General features: G+C 39.1%; 1 protein-coding gene across 1 annotated transcript; it reads right to left on the bottom strand.

Annotated features, from left to right (window-relative positions):
- Positions 1-74: 74 nt before the first annotated feature.
- rars2 (arginyl-tRNA synthetase 2, mitochondrial) lies at positions 75-12,264 on the bottom strand. Its single transcript, XM_038726684.1, has 20 exons — positions 12,106-12,264; positions 11,843-11,916; positions 11,645-11,747; positions 10,302-10,385; positions 10,115-10,215; positions 9,966-10,021; positions 9,601-9,684; positions 9,439-9,515; positions 8,990-9,148; positions 8,776-8,882; positions 7,953-8,048; positions 7,616-7,676; positions 4,934-5,010; positions 4,031-4,155; positions 2,958-3,025; positions 2,741-2,850; positions 1,535-1,630; positions 1,350-1,424; positions 1,129-1,192; positions 75-304 (listed from the first exon to the last, which is right to left on the bottom strand). Exons 1-20 carry the CDS (start codon positions 12,139-12,141, stop codon positions 218-220), a joined length of 1,740 nt encoding a protein of 579 aa, XP_038582612.1. The 5' UTR covers positions 12,142-12,264; the 3' UTR covers positions 75-217.
- Between the last annotated feature and the right edge of the window lie 4,923 nt (positions 12,265-17,187).

Below are 17,187 nucleotides of genomic sequence, written 5' to 3'. Positions count from 1 at the left end.
GCAACTTTTCCCAGATCACAAGCTGTGCGAGTGTAAAACAACAGAGACAATAACAGGAAAAGCTCATTCTTCTGTGGGTGAAACGGAGTTCAGTTGTTAATACTATTATATATTTTTATTTAAAAATATAATGCATTTAATTTACAGTACAAATTAACTATAGCGGTAGGATACATACAGCTCTGAATTAACCTTAAGTAACAACAACCTTTGAGTTTCACATTTTATCAACCGGTGTGATGCCCAGGATCCTCATCCCGTTGGCCAGGACCGAGCAGGCTCCGCTGAACAGTCTTAACCTTGCCTGTTGACATTCAGCAATATGCGATTAACACTTACATGTACACGTCTTTAATTTGAGATATTAAGAGCATTTTCATTTGTTGGAACCAGTTCATTAACATCAGGGTTCAGGCGTTTTTCTCTGCATTATGTGGCTGATTTTCTGTGCAATGAAGCAGACGTTGGGATGAACAACAAGCACCTGCATCATCTGATCAGATTATTTTCTTGTAGAAGTCTGTACGTAAAGTATGTTTTTTTTATTCTTGGTACACAGATAATGTGTATTACTGTATGTTTAAAGCAAGACTCTCTAACCTTTGAAAAAAAGAGAATCCTTTTCTTACAAATCAAAAGTAGAATTCATAAGCAATGAAACACATCATTTATATTCACTAAAGGGGTTTTGGCAACACCCGTCTTGATCTGGTGTGACCAATAGCTTATGGTGGCTAATGTTAGCAGACATTAGATATTTATTGCAGTGTGAGTCAATTTCCTTGCTTGATGACTCTTCTGTACTTGTACAGCAGTTAATGTTTAGCTTTACCACCACCAATGCAGAACTAGAGTTTAATTGTTACGAACATAATCACAATTTGCAACCTTTTGCAGAAACATAGTATACTGGAAATCTCCATTTGTACCACAAAATAATCTATGCATGTCATAATGTGTGGCAAAAAAAAGTTTCACTGCTGAGGCTGATAACCACATTGGTGATTTTGAGGTTTATTTAAAGTAATTTGTGCCCAATGTCCTTAGGGTGAAAATGATTTTCTGATCGTCTGATGGGGCCTTTAAAGCAAAAACCATGGCTATGTGCAGAAGTGATTTTCTCTCTACCTGTGCGACATCCTCGGAACTTCCTTTCACCGGCAGCTCTCTGTGTGCTGAGGCGATCAGGTGGCTAGAAGAGATTGGAGTGTAAGAAAACGAGTACAAAGTTTAATTTCCACACCACCTTTTTCTTGTTACACTGGCTGTAATGAACCAGGTACACATGGAGCAGCAAAAGTTTTCAGCACCATGACCAAACCCCTGAGGGCTAACATCCTATTCCTTACCACAGCTTCAATAAAAAGTTGACAAGGTGCTTGGGTTGCAGATCCTGGGCCGACCGGTACAACACCTCATCATAACTATAAACAAACGAGTTAAGCAAATATTGACACAACATTGACTGCTTCTTTCATTATCTCATATTTGACGACGTGCAGAGGAATTAAGTGATGAGAAGTAGTTTGCTTACCGAAGGAGGTGCTGCAGGATGGTGATGCTCGTCTCCTCAAGTAGAAGGGATGAATCAAAGATGCCTGCCTCTAAACCTTCATTCCTCCGGATTAAACTGTAGTAAGAACACAGCAATAAATGGGCAACTGTATAAATCAGTATCTTGTATCTCGTTTTTCTGGGAATGTTTGTAGGGTGTTTGTATCCAAAACCATATGGATATTGCTAAATATCGATAGATAAATATCTTGTTTTGTGCGTTTTTAAGACTAAATTCCAAGAATGACTGTAGTAAATTAACTTTTGTATTTTATATTGCAAGCAAACAATTCATTAGAGGAGAACAGAAATTGGCTAGTTTTGTGTTTAAAAAAGAAAAACAGGCAGAATTTTGGTTCTTGGTGGTGCAAGTGTTGAGCAGTGTTAATAAGGAGGTACTTTTACTTGAGTATTTCTATTTTATGCCACTTATATTTCTCTACATTTCAGAGGCAAATTTACTTTTTACGCCTACACTACAGTCATCTTGAGCTGCAGTTCATTGTTACTTTGCAGATTTCACACTCAAAACATACGATTCGTTTTATGTTATCAATTAAATCCAGCAGCATAAAATGAATTATTGATTAAATAGATCACTATAAGCCGATGATTACTATAACTGAATTATTTTTTCTTTTTATTTATTTCTTATGCAGATTACCATCTAATTGACATTGTATATTTATTAACTTGATATAAAGTAATTAAACGTACAGCTTTGCTATTTGACAGTTTCAAAATACAGTGCAGCTGTTTCAAACATGTTTCAAATTACTGTACAAATTAAATCTCTGAACTGTGAAAAATTGAGCCGTTTACAAATACAGTAAATAGTGCAAATAGGCAACTAAGCCGCAGCTTGCTGGTGGTTTCAGTGCATTTCTGAATCTAAATTTAAAAAACAGGTCTGCAAATAAACTGTAGGCTATCACTGTAGAACTGGTAACAGTTTGAAAACAAATGCATAAAATATTCAGATTTTTTTTCCCCCCATATGTTTTTAATGTTTGAATAAAATGAACACTGTAAGCCGACTACTTTATTTAAACAGCATCTGCATAGGAATGAATCTTTCCCAAGTTTTTGATCCATATAAGAGAGGTTGATCACTGTAACCGTTTTCCACTGTACTAGAATTCCTAAAATAGAGTTTCTGTATTTTCAGCTGCTGGTGAGTACAGACCTGCAGAGTCGAGCATGCGAGTACTGGAGGAAGACTCCTGTGTCTCCCTGAGCCTGCAGCATCCTGTCCCAGTCAAACGTGTAGTCGGACTGCAGTGGACCTTTGAAATCCTGAAATAATGCCAATGAATGCAAACAAACTAAGAAATGAAACGGGTAGTAGTCTAATATTTGACTGAATAGTGGAGCCTAGGTGGTGAGGTTTAAAACCGAATTACCTGGACTATTAGTGCACCGATTCCAACTTTCTCTGCTGTGTCCTCCGGATCTTCCATTTCCTTTGTTGCTGTGGAAAGAGCCAAATACAGGTTCATTATTCCCACATTGGGCAGTTTTTCTTAGTACCATCATGCACATTTGCCATTTAAAGAGACTGAGATGGGTAATGTTGGTTTGCTTCTCTTACTAGGACAATCACGGTAGTTCAATATCCCAGCTGAATGAATTTCTAATGTGCCATCACTAAAATGATTCTGATATAATGGAAAAACTAGTTATCCTAAATTACACGGTGGTTGAGACATCTGGAAGCATCCGTGTTGAGCTGTAGGTCTTTGTATGAAAGAGTACTATATACTAATCTAATCTACTACTAATCCTTATAGTGTGATATACTGAATTTGCAGTTGGAGGAGAACATATATGAAGAATATAGAAATGAAGACTTGCACCGCCGCCTGTGAGGCCTCAATCCAACTGTGTATGTGTTCTTTTATTTTTATGAGTTTTGTTACCACAATCCATGATTAGTTTTAATTTCTTCCAGCTGTGAGCAGTTCCTCCATTTTTTTGTGCACTGCATTGTGGGTGAATGGCATCTGTCACCAGCACACTTAAAAAATGTTTTTTTTTTTAGTATACAAAATGAATAATTGTTACTTTTCCAGTGTGAATGCACATAGAATGAGTTTGTAGTGTGTACTTGGGGCACAGATCAAATGTCCCAACACTACTGGAAGAAATTGGAAGAACAGTGCCATCATCCTGTTGTGTGACGCAATCAGAAAACAGCAGAATTCACACCAAATAAGAGTGTGTCTGAGGGAAACTCTGTAAAATGAAGTGTAGAGATGTGTAGACTGCCAGTGCTCACAGGGAGGGTCTCATTCCTAGAAGATGATCTTACAAATGTGTGTAAAACAAATTAATTTGCATTTCAATACCACAATGTGTCCACACTGCATGCGCCAGTGGTTTGAGCAAGGAAGTATTGCACGCAAATGTACTTTTGGAAAAGAGTCATGTGTGCTCTGCATTGCCAAACAACTGCCTAATGTATGACAGGCTTTACTTTTTGATTGGCTCATGTTGTGTAGCATCCTGGCCCGAGCTTCCTCCAGCACATCCTCCAGAAACACCACATCGCCGCTCCGGGTCTTCATGCCCCGTACCAGGCCAAAAGGCACATGCTGACACCTGCAACCAGTGGTGTTATTAATATCCTTTACTTCAGCAAAAGCTATGTGCACCATAAAAATGTTACAAAGTAAAATTCTTCAAAATGTTGCTTAAGTAAAAATGCAGTATTATCAGCAAAAATGTACTTAAAGTCTTAAAAGTAAAAGAAATTATGCAGAATGGTCCTTTTATTGTTTACTGATGCATCAATGTTTAAGCAATTTAATGTTGAAATTGGTGGAGGTTCATCCCTTTAAAGACTGTTGTGTATTGATATACATATATCAATTTATTATATATTTTGAAAGAAAATGTTTAGCTTCACAGTAACCAGTGAATATAAAAAGGTATAAAAGTAGCATAAATGTACATAAAATACCTCAAAATTATGTTTTTTCTTAAATGAGTAAATGTTCATGGTTAAATTTCATCACTTCCTGCAACACTTCAAAGGCCAATGTTTCTAATTAAAAAAGCTGTCTGGGGAGGGCGGAGTGCCGATTTCGTAAAGTATTGCTAAATCCAACTGGATTCACTTACAATGTTTTTAAACTTGGTTACAATTTTAAAGACAGTGAAAATTACAATTTGATTTTAATTCCATCTTAAAAACAATGTGTATTTCCATCAGAGTGAAAAGTTCCAAGACAAGAAAAGTTCAAAGACATTTTGTAATACTACTCTTTGATCTCTTATTAACACAACTACCACTAACCACTACACAACTAACATCAGTTAACAGCACCCCTTAAACGGGTCTATGTCGTGTGTGTGTTTAGGTATTTTTTCCTGCTACCTGTCGGCCCATGAATGTCCCATAGCAAGCAGGATCTGGAACAACTGGTGGAAGTGATTTGCTTGGCTTTTATCTGTCTTAAAGAGAAAAACAAATGCAGCAAACTGATAAATAGGCAGTAACAAAGCATGGATAGAGTGTACAAGAAAACAAGCTAGGGATTCAAGAGAACAATCTGAATCAAGCGTTGAATACGCAAAGTGGGACAAACATATGAACTCCCTCTCCAAAAGGGGCAAGACTCACATTACCATAGACATTCAAATCAGTGATTTTCAGACTCTCGGTAAAACAAATACACACATTCATTTTGCATTTGACATCATCATCATGTTGTTCACAATTTTTTTATGCTATCAACAAAGCAGATATAATGACCGGTTACATGAAAAGCTAATCATGTAGAAAGGCTGAGTCAGCATGAGCTGCAAAGAGATTATGTAGGAAAGAGGTTCCCATCTTCTGCCCTTTAACTGTACTAAACAGATTCGAGGAGGGAATAAGGCAGTACTCCAGAGGTAATAAAAATGGAAAAAGTGCCAGACTAATCACCTGACTTATTTGGGCATTGAAGCATTTATCACCATTCACATAAATGACAGTTATTTTCATCATCTATTGATTTACCAATTTTCTCAATTAATCCATCAGTTGTTTCTAATCTATAATGACCAGAAAAAAAAAAGGTCACATCTACATGTGTGTTGTTGTTCCAAAGATATTCAGTCCACTGTCACATCAGTCAAAGAAAAGCAGCAAATCCTCAAAATTTAGAGCCTCAAACACAGGAATGTTTGCGATTCTGCTTGAAAAAAAAAAAAAGCTTAATTGATAAATTAACTATCAAAATAGTTGAAGATTCATTTTCTGCCGATAGACTCCGACTAATTGTTTCAGCTCTATAAATGAGTGCAAAAAAAAAACCCAACACTGCTCAAAAAAATAAAGGGAACACTAAAATAACACATCCTAGATCTGAATGAGTGAAATAATCTCATTAAATACTCCTTTCTTTACATAGTTGAATGTGCTGACAACAAAATCACACAAAAATCCTCAATTGAAATCAAATCTATCAACCCATGGAGGTCTGGATTTGGAGTCACACTCAAAATCAAAGTGGAAAACCACACTACAGGCCTATCCAACTTTGATGTAATGTCTTTAAAACAAGTCAAAATGAGGCTCAGTAGTGTGTGTGTGGCCGCCGCGTGCCTGTATGACCTCCCTACAACGCCTGGGCATGCTCCTGATGAGGTGGCGGATGGTCTCCTGAGGGATCTCCTCCCAGACCTGGACTAAAGCATCCGCCAACTCCTGGACAGTCTGTGGTGCAACGTGGCGTTGGTGGATGGAGCGAGACATGATGTCCCAGATGTGCTCAATTGGATTCACGTCTGGGGGACGGGCTGGCCAGTCCATAGCATCAGTGCCTTCCTCTTGCAGGAACTGTTGACACACTCCAGCCACATGAGGTATAGCATTGTGTTGCATTAGGAGGAACCCAGGGCCAACCGCACCAGCATATGGTCTCACAAGGGGTCTGAGGATCTCATCTCGGTACCTAATGGCACTCAGGCTACCTCTGGCGAGCACATGGAGGGCTGTGCGGCCCCCCAAAGAAATGCCACCCCACACCATTACTGACCCACCACCAAACGGGTCATGCTGGAGGATGTTGCAGGCAGCAGAACGTTCTCCACGGCGTCTCCAGACTCTGTCACATGTGCTCAGTGTGAACCTACTTTCATCTGTGAAGAGCACAGAGCGCCAGTGGTGAATTTGCCAATCTTGGTGTTCTCTGGCAAATGCCAAACGTCCTGCACGGTGTTGGGCTGTAAGCACAACCCCCACCTGTGGACGTTGGGCCCCATTACCACCCTCATGGAGTCTGTTTCTGACCGTTTGAGCAGACACATTTGTGGCCTGCTGGAGGTCATTTTGCAGGGCTCTGGCAGTGCTCCTCCTGCTCCTCCTTGCACAAAGGCGGAGGTAGCGGTCCTGCTGCTGGGTTGTTGCCCTCCTACGGCCTCCTCCACGTCTCCTGATGTACTGGCCTGTCTCCTGGTAGCGCCTCCATGCTCTGGACGCTACGCTGACCGACACAGCAAACCTTCTTGCCACAGCTCGCATTGATGTGTCATCCTGACTACCTGAGCCACTTGTGTGGGTTGGTAGACTCCGTCTCATGCTACCACTAGAGTGAAAGCACCGCCAGCATTCAAAAGTGACCAAAACATCAGCCAGGAAGCATAGGAACTGAGAAGTGGTCTGTGGTCACCACCTGCAGAACCACTCCTTTATTGGGGGTGTCTTGCTAATTGCCTATAATTTCCACCTGTTGTCTATTCCATTTGCACAACAGCATGTGAAATTGATTGACAATCAGTGTTGCTTCCTAAGTGGACAGTTTGATTTCACAGGATAGTGATTGACTTGGAGTTACATTGTGTTGTTTAACTGTTCCCTTTATTTTTTTGAGCAGTGTATAATGTTGAAGATAAGTGAAGCACCATTATGTACTCACTTATGACTGCAATGCTAATTCCATGTCTTTCACTACTGTAGCTCGTGTTGTAGAGTAAATAAGTCATGTCTTATTTCAACATGTCTTAAAAGGACAGCAATGTAACATTTTTTTAAAATAGATGTAGAGGAGTTTGAGTGCACCAGTTTCCTTACCACGTAAATCATCTCATCAAAATGGTACTTTTCTGTTCGATCGATGGCTGCAGCAAGATCTCTGAAAAGCAGGAAATGAAAATTAATCTATTATCGTGACTTCCACTTTCAAAAGTCATGATTTATGTATAACAGTTATCATTTGATAAATACATTTTTATTGTATATGTTTAGTGTTCTTTCAGAATGGGCTTTTTAAACAAACTTCTATGACATCATATAAACTATGAACCAGTGGGTCGCTTCAGTATTTTCTCCAGGGCAAGACAGCACGGTTGTAAAGTTAAACATTTTAATTGTTTTAGTATTTTAATTGACCACTTCCACAGCTCCTGACCTGGTGATGTAGAGCGTTGTGCCGTCACTGCGGAGCACCGTACAGACACTGCTCATGTCTCCAGCAGGGGAAAGATCCACTACACCTGTTCCTCTCCTGTAAATACAGCAGTAACCATGAGATCCATGTGAGCTCAGGAGCGGCTGCCATTTATTTTATAATGCATCGATCTCAACTGCAAAAAAAGGGCATTCATTCAGTTATTTTTACACCTGTAAAATTATTTTACAATTTAAGTATGGATAATATAAGTAGGCAAACACTGGAAAACTCACACTTCTTCACATACTTTTCCAAATTCTCTATAACTGACCAGCAACTGAAATTTTCCATTTGAAAAAATTTATTTGTCACTGCTCCCTGGTGCGCAAACTGTAGAGGGGACACGGTTTCTAAACTACCTGAAACATATCTTTGGTATTTCTGTGCTGCAGCCATAGACTGTATATAAAAAGGCTGCAACACATACGCTAAGGATAAGGATTTATCTGACATATGCTAAAATCAGCTGATATAAATATATAATGTGGTGTGTAACAAACGAAAGCGAATTCATTAGTCAGAAAGGATCAGGGACAAGAAAATCGTAATAATAATAATACATACATGGTCTGCCAATACTTTCAACACCAGATACATCAAAACACGCACATACAAAATCAGTGACAGCCAACAAAACATTAACATTACTCATTAAGTTATAGTCCAATTATAGTAAAGTAAGTACAAATAGTGGCACTTTAGTGGAAACCCAAATAAACCGACTGGGAGCACATAGCTGGCCTACTAGTTAAAGTGTTCTTGGTTAAAATCCATTACATACTCAGAGGTTTTCAACAGGCCTCGGCTCTGCAGCTGCTGCACCACCTCCTGGGCTTGACTGTGGTGGAAGGACTCCCCGGAGTAAATATCAAAGCGGACCCCTAACCGCTGAAAAGATTTTAAATGAATCATTCATTATAACAGTTGAGTATATTTCTCCTACTGATATTTCAGAGTTTAGGAGTCATGTTGTAATTCAGTCTGGCTGGTTGCACCTTGTAAACGCGCTGATACTCGTCCACTGTAATCTCTCTGAACTGTTGCCATAACGACACAGCCTCGCTCTCATGCTGCTCCAGTTGTCTAAAGAAGTCTCTGGCAGCCTGTTTCATATCCTCATTGTGCTCTGCTTCCTTGTTCACTTTAACATAAACCTGCAAGACAAGAATGCCAAATACTAACAAACCGGCATGGTAATGTTAAAGAAACGCCCTTTTTTTAAACACTATTTATACCATGTGACACGAAAACAGGAGTGGGTTGATGGTGGTGGGGTGGCAGTTCACCTGACACGTCAGCCAAATTTTTTAAGCAAACAACTAACACCATTTTTTGAAACACACACTCATTCCACTTGCCGAATAGTTCCTTGAATAAATTATAGCCACTGCGGCTCTCTGTGATTAGGATTAGTGTGTGTCTGTCTGTCTTTATCCAAACTCACATCAAACAAATGCTGTAAGGGATTCTGTTTCAGTTTCTCCTGACATCCGAATTGGCCAAACGCAGCTCCTAGCAAACCTGAAATCCAAGAGGGAAAACTTGTTTTGTCACTAGAATTGGGACTTTGAGTGCAGAGGACACCTGCTGAGTGTAATTTACTCACCAAACTGCATACCCCAGTCTCCGAGGTAGTTCATTCGAATAACATTGTTTCCAAGGGACTGCTTTAGGTTAGCGATGAAGTTACCTGGAGAGGGAGATGATTTTTTTTTTTAGTCCAGTTGACTGACTTAATAAATTCAAAACGTAAGTTTACAGTAAACCGATAAAGGATTTTTGATATTTATCGTCTAATGTTAAAATTTACATAAGCATTTTCGATAAGGTTCCCTTCATTTTTCTTTGTGCCACTTATCATGATCTGTTTCATGATCAGGATCTATTTCACAGTGTCTCACATGCATATTCATCAATATAACTGTTTTAGCTTCAGGTACTGAATAAATTAACACAAAATCCAAAACTCACCAATAATTGTAGATCTCAAGTGTCCAGCATGGAATTTTTTGGCAATATTTGGAGAGCTGCAACATGAAAATACATTCATTCACAGTCTATAAGGGGAAGACATAACCTGTAGTGTTAGAAAAAGATATGCAAAAACTTGTCAAACATACCTAAACTCCACTAATGTTGTTCCTCTCTTGAGATTATTGAAAAGTTCACTTTTTAAGCCAAATTTCTCATCCTCCTCCTTTCCAAATGGCTCCAACATTTTCTAAAACAGATGTAGCAGATTATAATCGCAGGAGATGCAGTCAAGAAGAGTTGTTTTCACCACAGTAGGTAAGCCAACTGACAAACCTGGACAAGAAGTTTGCGATTAACTTTAAAGTTGATCACACCACATCCCGCAGATATGTCTTCCACCACACTGTCCTGTTTCAACTGGAAAATACAAAGCAGGTTTTGTTGGAGATATTTCTTAGGGGGCTTAATTGATGTAACAGGGAAAGGAAAGACAGGTCAAGCTTGGAGTCATTAGCTGACTCCACAAGTGCTCACTGACCTTCCAGCTCTAGTTATTTCTCACAAGTAGCTATCCTTGTTAGGGAGGCGACAGTTAGACTGATAAGGTAGAGACAGTAGCTCAAGTGTCTAGGCTAGCAGATATCGGTGTTCTCTGGGAATCTTACAAGGTTGAGTGTTACAAGAATGTTTACAATAACTCACTGGTCCACAGATTAGAGAACAACACATGGATAGTGATAGATTCCAATATGACGTAGCATTGGAGTCTAAACATCAGACAGATTTGTTGTTCTAGGCTAAGGCCAGACAAAATCTGACCTTATAGGAACTAGGGGGAAGACAGAAGCATAAAAAGGGACCAAAAGATGTTATCCTTCAGATTTGGTGTTGGCATTTGATGTGTTCACATGCTGTATGCTGGCACTGAATATTCAGTCAACTTTGTGATTTTGGTTGCAGGTGAAACGGCAAAGAAGAGTTTATATTACATACACATTCATACACAATTCAAACTCTGACATGTGTTTGAGCATTCAGAGCTCTACAGACAAGTAAGACAACTTTAAATTTGATTCTGGTGCATTGTGGAAGCCCATTAAGTAATTTAAGGACAGCTGTGCAGTGATATGCTCTCGTTTTGAAGTCCCTGTTACGAGTGTGGCTGCAGCTTTCTGACTGAGCAGCTATTACCACAACAATTTTCTGAAGAACACCAGAAGGAAGGTCATTATAGAAGTCTGTTTTATAAGTTACAAAAACACATTCAAATCTATTAAGTAAGTATCCTCTTAATACGCTGATACTGAAACACTTGGTTTTATGGAAACTGACGTTTAAGTTACAAGGAATCAAGATTACCAGGATGGCTGTAGCTCAGCTGGTAGAGCTGGTTGGAGACCACATGCCGAAGTGTCCCAGAACTAAAACTATGTGCATGCGGAAAAATGTTAATTGCTTTGGATAAAAGCTGACTCCCAAACAAATGTAATGAAACATGAGACCTTCATTTGTTGTTTCTTTGCCTTGTCACAAAAAAACAAAAGTAAAGAAATTGTGCTCAATATGTTGCGTCATAAAAATACTAAACTATTTGTGAGATTACAACAGCGTGGTGAAAAGCACGTCGACATGTCTGATCTGTTTTAGCCTTTAGCTTCCTCCAAGATGAATCATACCTGAGTGGCCAAGTCTTGTGTCTGCAGCTGAATGTCACCACCGGATGGTAAAATCTCACTGCTTCGTAATGCGCTGATTGACAATTTGAAGTCAGCACCAGCACTGAGGAGTACAAGGTTCAGGACAATTTAACAGACCAGCATGAGATGCAATGTTCAACTCAAACAGAATTAATGTTAGACACAGTCACACTTAACTGTTTCTTAAAAACTGGGACTGCTGATAGGGCTGGTATGAAGGCATCCTCAGACTGCTGCAGCGTCCTACCCAGCTACAAACCAAAAAACACCACAACATTTAAATGCACACAAGTGTGATGTAAGTTTATAGTGCATAGGTAAACTGTTATGTGCAAGTCAGTCCTGCCTTTCTATTATTTTCACTTCCTCCAGGGTCAAGGCATGCTGCTAACTTAGCATTAGCTCACAGTATCATCCTTCAAGACTTTCAGCCTCGTTACCTTTTCTGCAATACTTCTTCTGAAGAAACAGGCCATGTTTCTTACACGTGCAGACACAGTATAATAAAGACTTATTACAAAATCTCCCACAAATGCTGTATGATCTGTTCACGTTGACGCAGCTACAACTACTTCCTCCTTTAGCCACGCCGCTTTCCTCTAAACTCCAATCACTGGCTTCGCTCGCTAACAACGTCAGCAACTAGAAAAGGGTTTGCTCGATTATATTCTCCGTTGCTCCCGACAGTATGGCCTCGCCTATCCAACATCCGATTCGGCAATTGAGGAGAAAGTTAAAGGTAACTCAGGTCCAGATCAAATACAACTACAGGTGCTGGTCATATAAGTAGAATATCATCAAAAAGTTGATTTATTTTAGTAATTCCATTCAAAAAGTGAAACTTGTATAATGTATACATTCATTCCACACAGACTGATATATTTCAAATGTTCATTCCTTTTAATATTGATGATTATAACTGACAACTAATGAAAACCCCCAAATCAGGATCTCAGAAAATTTAAATATTGTGAAAAGGTTCAATATTGAAGACACCTGGTGCCGCACTCTAATCAGCTAATTAACTCAAAACACCTGCAAAGGCCTTTAAATGGTCTCTCAGTCTAGTTCTGTAGGCTACACAATCATGGGGAAGACTGCTGACTTGACAGCTGTCCAAAAGACGACCATTGACACCTTGCACAAGGAGGGCAAGACACAAAAGGTAATTGCTAAAGAGGCTGGCTGTTCACAGAGCTCTGTGTCCAAGCACATTAATAGAGAGGCGAAGGGAAGGAAAAGATGTGGTAGAAAAAAGTGTACAAGCAGTAGGGATAACCGCACCCTGGAGAGGATTGTGAAACAAAACCCATTCAAAAATGTGGGGGAGATTCACAAAGAGTGGACTGCAGCTGGAGTCAGTGCTTCAAGAACCACCACGCACAGACGTATGCAAGACATGGGTTTCAGCTGTCGCATTCCTTGTGTCAAGCCACTCTTGAACAAGACACAGCGTCAGAAGCGTCTCGCCTGGGCTAAAGACAAAAAGGACTGGACTGCTGCTGAGTAGTCCAAAGTTATGTTCTCTGATGAAAGTAAATTTTGCATTTCCTTTGGAAATCAAGGTCCCAGAGTCTGGAGGAAGAGAGGAGAGGCACAGAATCCACGTTGCTTGAAGTCCAGTGAAAAGTTTCCACAGTCAGTGATGGTTTGGGGTGCCATGTCATGTGCTGGTGTTGGTCCACTGTGTTTTCTGAGGTCCAAGGTCAACGCAGCCGTCTACCAGGAAGTTTTAGAGCACTTCATGCTTCCTGCTGCTGACCAACTTTATGGAGATGCAGATTTCATTTTCCAACAGGACTTGGCACCTGCACACCAAAGCTACCAGTACCTGGTTTAAGGACATTTATTTGGACACACTGGATTAAACAGCACTTTATAGGTAAACATAACACAGGTGGTTGTGATTACTGTGGGCAACAAGAGCCAATAGAATATGTCATACACTGTCAGAAATATGAGGAAAAAAGAAGGCAACTGATCTAAAATCTCCTAATGGAAAGAATAAACTTTGATTTAATAGAAATGCTTAGAAAGAACTCAAGAAATAAGTTCAAGATCCACATACCAGTTGGTGGCGGTAAAGCACCAATTAGTTGTTTTTCTTTATGGAAATGTAATTGCCAATACAATTCTATAAAAAAGAAGAAGAGGAGGAAAAACACAGCCTGCTTAAATTAAAAAATAAAAAATTCCGATGTTTATTGAAATTATAAACACAAAACAATTAGGGGTATATGTATAAAAGAGAAAAATACATAAATAAAAACAAAAGCAGGATGTAGCAAAATAAATAAAATAGTAGAGTGGATTCAAAATAATAGATCAACTGTCCAAAAGTACACATATTTATTCTTGATTGCCTTCTTGTATGTGTTTTAATTGGTCCTACATAATTCAATACCATTGGCAACCTATGTCTCATAATTAGTGATTTATTGTTATATTGAATATTCTTGTTGTTCCAAATGTAGTTGGTGAAAAATGATGCTTGTAAAATTAACTTCCAGCTGGCCAGCAGAGCTTGTTTATGAAAATTTGATAACTTTACAGGTAGTTAACCAATTTTATAGTCACATTTTAATACAAATTCAATTCCGCTCATTAAATTAAATACATTTTTAGGGAAGGTGTTCCAAATATTATCTTTTTCTTTAATTAACTTAGTTAGCCATTTAATTTTGAAAGTATTGTTTAATGTTTCAAAACTTAAGTCCTCCAGACCTCCATTTCTTTTTGTGTTACATAGGATACATTTCTCTAAATAATTTATTCCTCCATATGAAATTTAATAGAATTTTTATAAATTTTTTTGTATATTTCAGTAGGCATTTCCAATGATAAGGATACATAGAGCATACTTTACCTAATACCACACACTCACGCAAGTACAGTGTGTCCGACGGTGTTTTTATACCCCGCCCCTACAGTCGCCTGCAGCTCAGACTATTACTTAAAATAAGGCATGCTGGTTAGAAATGCTTTTTTCTCTCTCTCTTTAAAAGTATTAACAAGACAACATACAAGAATACATAGGCCTTCAACACATAAGAGATACAGAGGTACATATAGCTAGCAACAATAAAACAAAATAACAGAAAAAAAAAAAAGAGTATCACAGAAAGACCTTCAAGTGAGTAGGCGACAGATATTAAATACCTTAAGAGCCTTTTTGTTTAAAGAGAAGACGAATTGTTCTAAAAGAAAAGTTTTTTTGTTTGTAAATTTGCATTTGTGTATATGAAATTTTGCCAGAAACAACATAAGATTCATTATGAAATAATGGTCGCAGTGGCTGGTTAGAAATGTTTTTTTTTTAAATTGACTTTATTGAAAATGTCAGCATATATCTGCAACATGTAAAGACATACAATATTTCATTCTCCAGGGGTACAGAAATAATTTAACATTCATTAAGGCTTTCTGACTAAAAAGCCCAGGTTAAAGCACTTACTTGAGTTCTCGAGTTCCAATATCAGACACTTCCATGAGGTCACAAGTGTTGAATATAGTTCTACAGTCCTTTGAGCGTTGCAGTTTTCTGAATATTTTATGGAGTCCATGTTATGCTTCTAGTTCATAAAGACAAGGAACAATGGTTTGGAACCAGTAAATTTACATTTGTGGATATGGTATTTGGCAAGTAAGAAAAACAGATTTGTTATGAAATATAGTCCTTTTTTTATCCTCCCTGAAATCAAAAAGACCAAAGAAAACATCCTTAAAACAAAAAGAAATATCCGAAATGAGATGAGTCTGAATGAACTCCAACATGTCTGACCAGAATTTCTCAGTGTGACAACAGTTCCAAAATAAGTTGGAAACATTTTCCTGTGCAGCTTTAAAGAATGAACACTCAGTTTCAACATTCAGTTTATATTTTTTAAAGAAAGATTTTACTGGGTTGGTTAGAAATGTTGTCCGACTATCGCCGATGCTGCAAAACGTCACCATGTCACATTACATTAAAACTTTGCAGGAGCAAGGCGGCTGCAGGGGCCGAGTCCAGCAGCCGCAGTTGCTTTTCTTGGAACCACATTTTTGCCTGTTATTTCAGTGTTCCCTTTATTTTTTTGAGCAGTGTATACAGTCACTATGAGATGTTGAGATGAAGTTGTATATGAAATGCTTTAATTGTTTGTCATTGACAAATCACAAATCTTTCTGAAGAAAAAATTTTCTCTTTATATTCACTGCAAAATATCCATCCATCTATTCATTGTCAACCACTTATCCTGCGTACAGTGTCGCGGGGGGCTGGAGCCAATCCCAGCTGGCATCGGGCGAAAGGCGGGGTACACCCTGGACAGGTAGCCAGTCCATCGCAGGGCCACACATAGACAGACAACCACTCACGCTTAGACTCACACCTAAGGACAATTTAGGGTCACCAATTAACCTAGTCCGCATGTCTTTGGACGGTGGGAGGAAGCCGGAGCACCCGGAGAGAACCCACGCAGACAAGGGGAGAACATGCAAACTCCACACAGAAAGGCCGGGGCAACCAGGGTTTGAACCTGCGACCTTCTTGCTGTGAGGCAACAGTGCTAACCACCGCCTCACTGCAAAATATACAGTACCTATGAACAAATCTCCTCTTTAACAATCACAGAGTTGCATCAATCAGCGAAATCTTTTGGAGACAGACAGGTACTTCTGCATCAAATAAAACTGGTCCACTCTCTCTGAGGACTGCTGTTACCTTCGGGTCAACATGGATACGCTGTACCAACTTATCCTCCTGGACACAAATAACAAAGTCGTACCATTGCAACTGTTGATCTCGGCTTTCCTCTTAGACCTGTGACCTATGTATGCTCCAAAAACATCTTTATCATTTTTAGAGTAACAGGTGTAAAACCTATGAAAATGTGGTTAAATTTGATCAAAATTGGCTAAATATCTGTCTCACATTGGTTATGCTCATCTTTGGTAATTCTTCACAGCATCTCGTGTAAAACAGCGCCATAACCAACATAACCAGAAGTGATGCGACCCGTTTCCCAGAATGCAGAAGTTGGTTGTGCATGACCCCTATTATATGTTTTGATTGAACACACCATGTAAACATTCACAGTGCAGGGAGGAAAAAGTATGAACCCCTAGGCATATGACTTCTCCAAAAGTTAATTGGAGTTAGCCAACCTGGAGTCCAATCAATGACATGAGATTGGAGGTGGTGGTTAGAGCTGCCCTGCCCTATAAAAAACACACATTTTCAATTTTGCTATTCTCACGAAGCATTGCCTAATGTGAACCACAAGTTCTACAGTGTCAGCTGAAGAATTAAGAGAAATCTCTGGAACATGCCAACATCTTTGTTGAAAACTTTGCCAAAACTGACAAACAAAAAATGTCAAACACTAAACAAGAACGGAGTTGGGAGGACACCACGGAGGAAGCCACTGCGGTCCAAAAAACAAAACAAAAAACACTGCTGCACGTCGGAAGTTTGCAAAAGAGCACCTGGATGTTCTACTTGCAAAATATTCTCTGGACAGATGAAAGCTATGTTCAGTTGT

This window comes from Micropterus salmoides, unplaced genomic scaffold (genome assembly GCF_014851395.1).
Source record: "Micropterus salmoides isolate LMB-PRFRI ecotype aquatic unplaced genomic scaffold, ASM1485139v1 Ms_hic_scaffold_18, whole genome shotgun sequence".
Lineage (NCBI taxonomy): Eukaryota > Metazoa > Chordata > Actinopteri > Centrarchiformes > Centrarchidae > Micropterus > Micropterus salmoides.
Note: the sequence above shows the minus strand (reverse complement) of the source record. Positions and strands in the feature narration are given on the sequence as shown.

Bases quoted from the DNA above. Each gene is read 5' to 3' on its own strand.
- rars2 (XM_038726684.1), bottom strand. From the start codon at position 12,141: ATGGCCTGTTTCTTCAGAAGAAGTATTGCAGAAAAG. The intron at 8,049-8,775 runs GTATGTAATGGA...CTGTATTTACAG, and splicing joins GGCCTGTTGAAAACCTCTGA to GAGAGGAACAGGTGTAGTGG. The intron at 1,631-2,740 runs GTCTGTACTCAC...TTCTTACTACAG, and splicing joins TCGCATGCTCGACTCTGCAG to TTTAATCCGGAGGAATGAAG.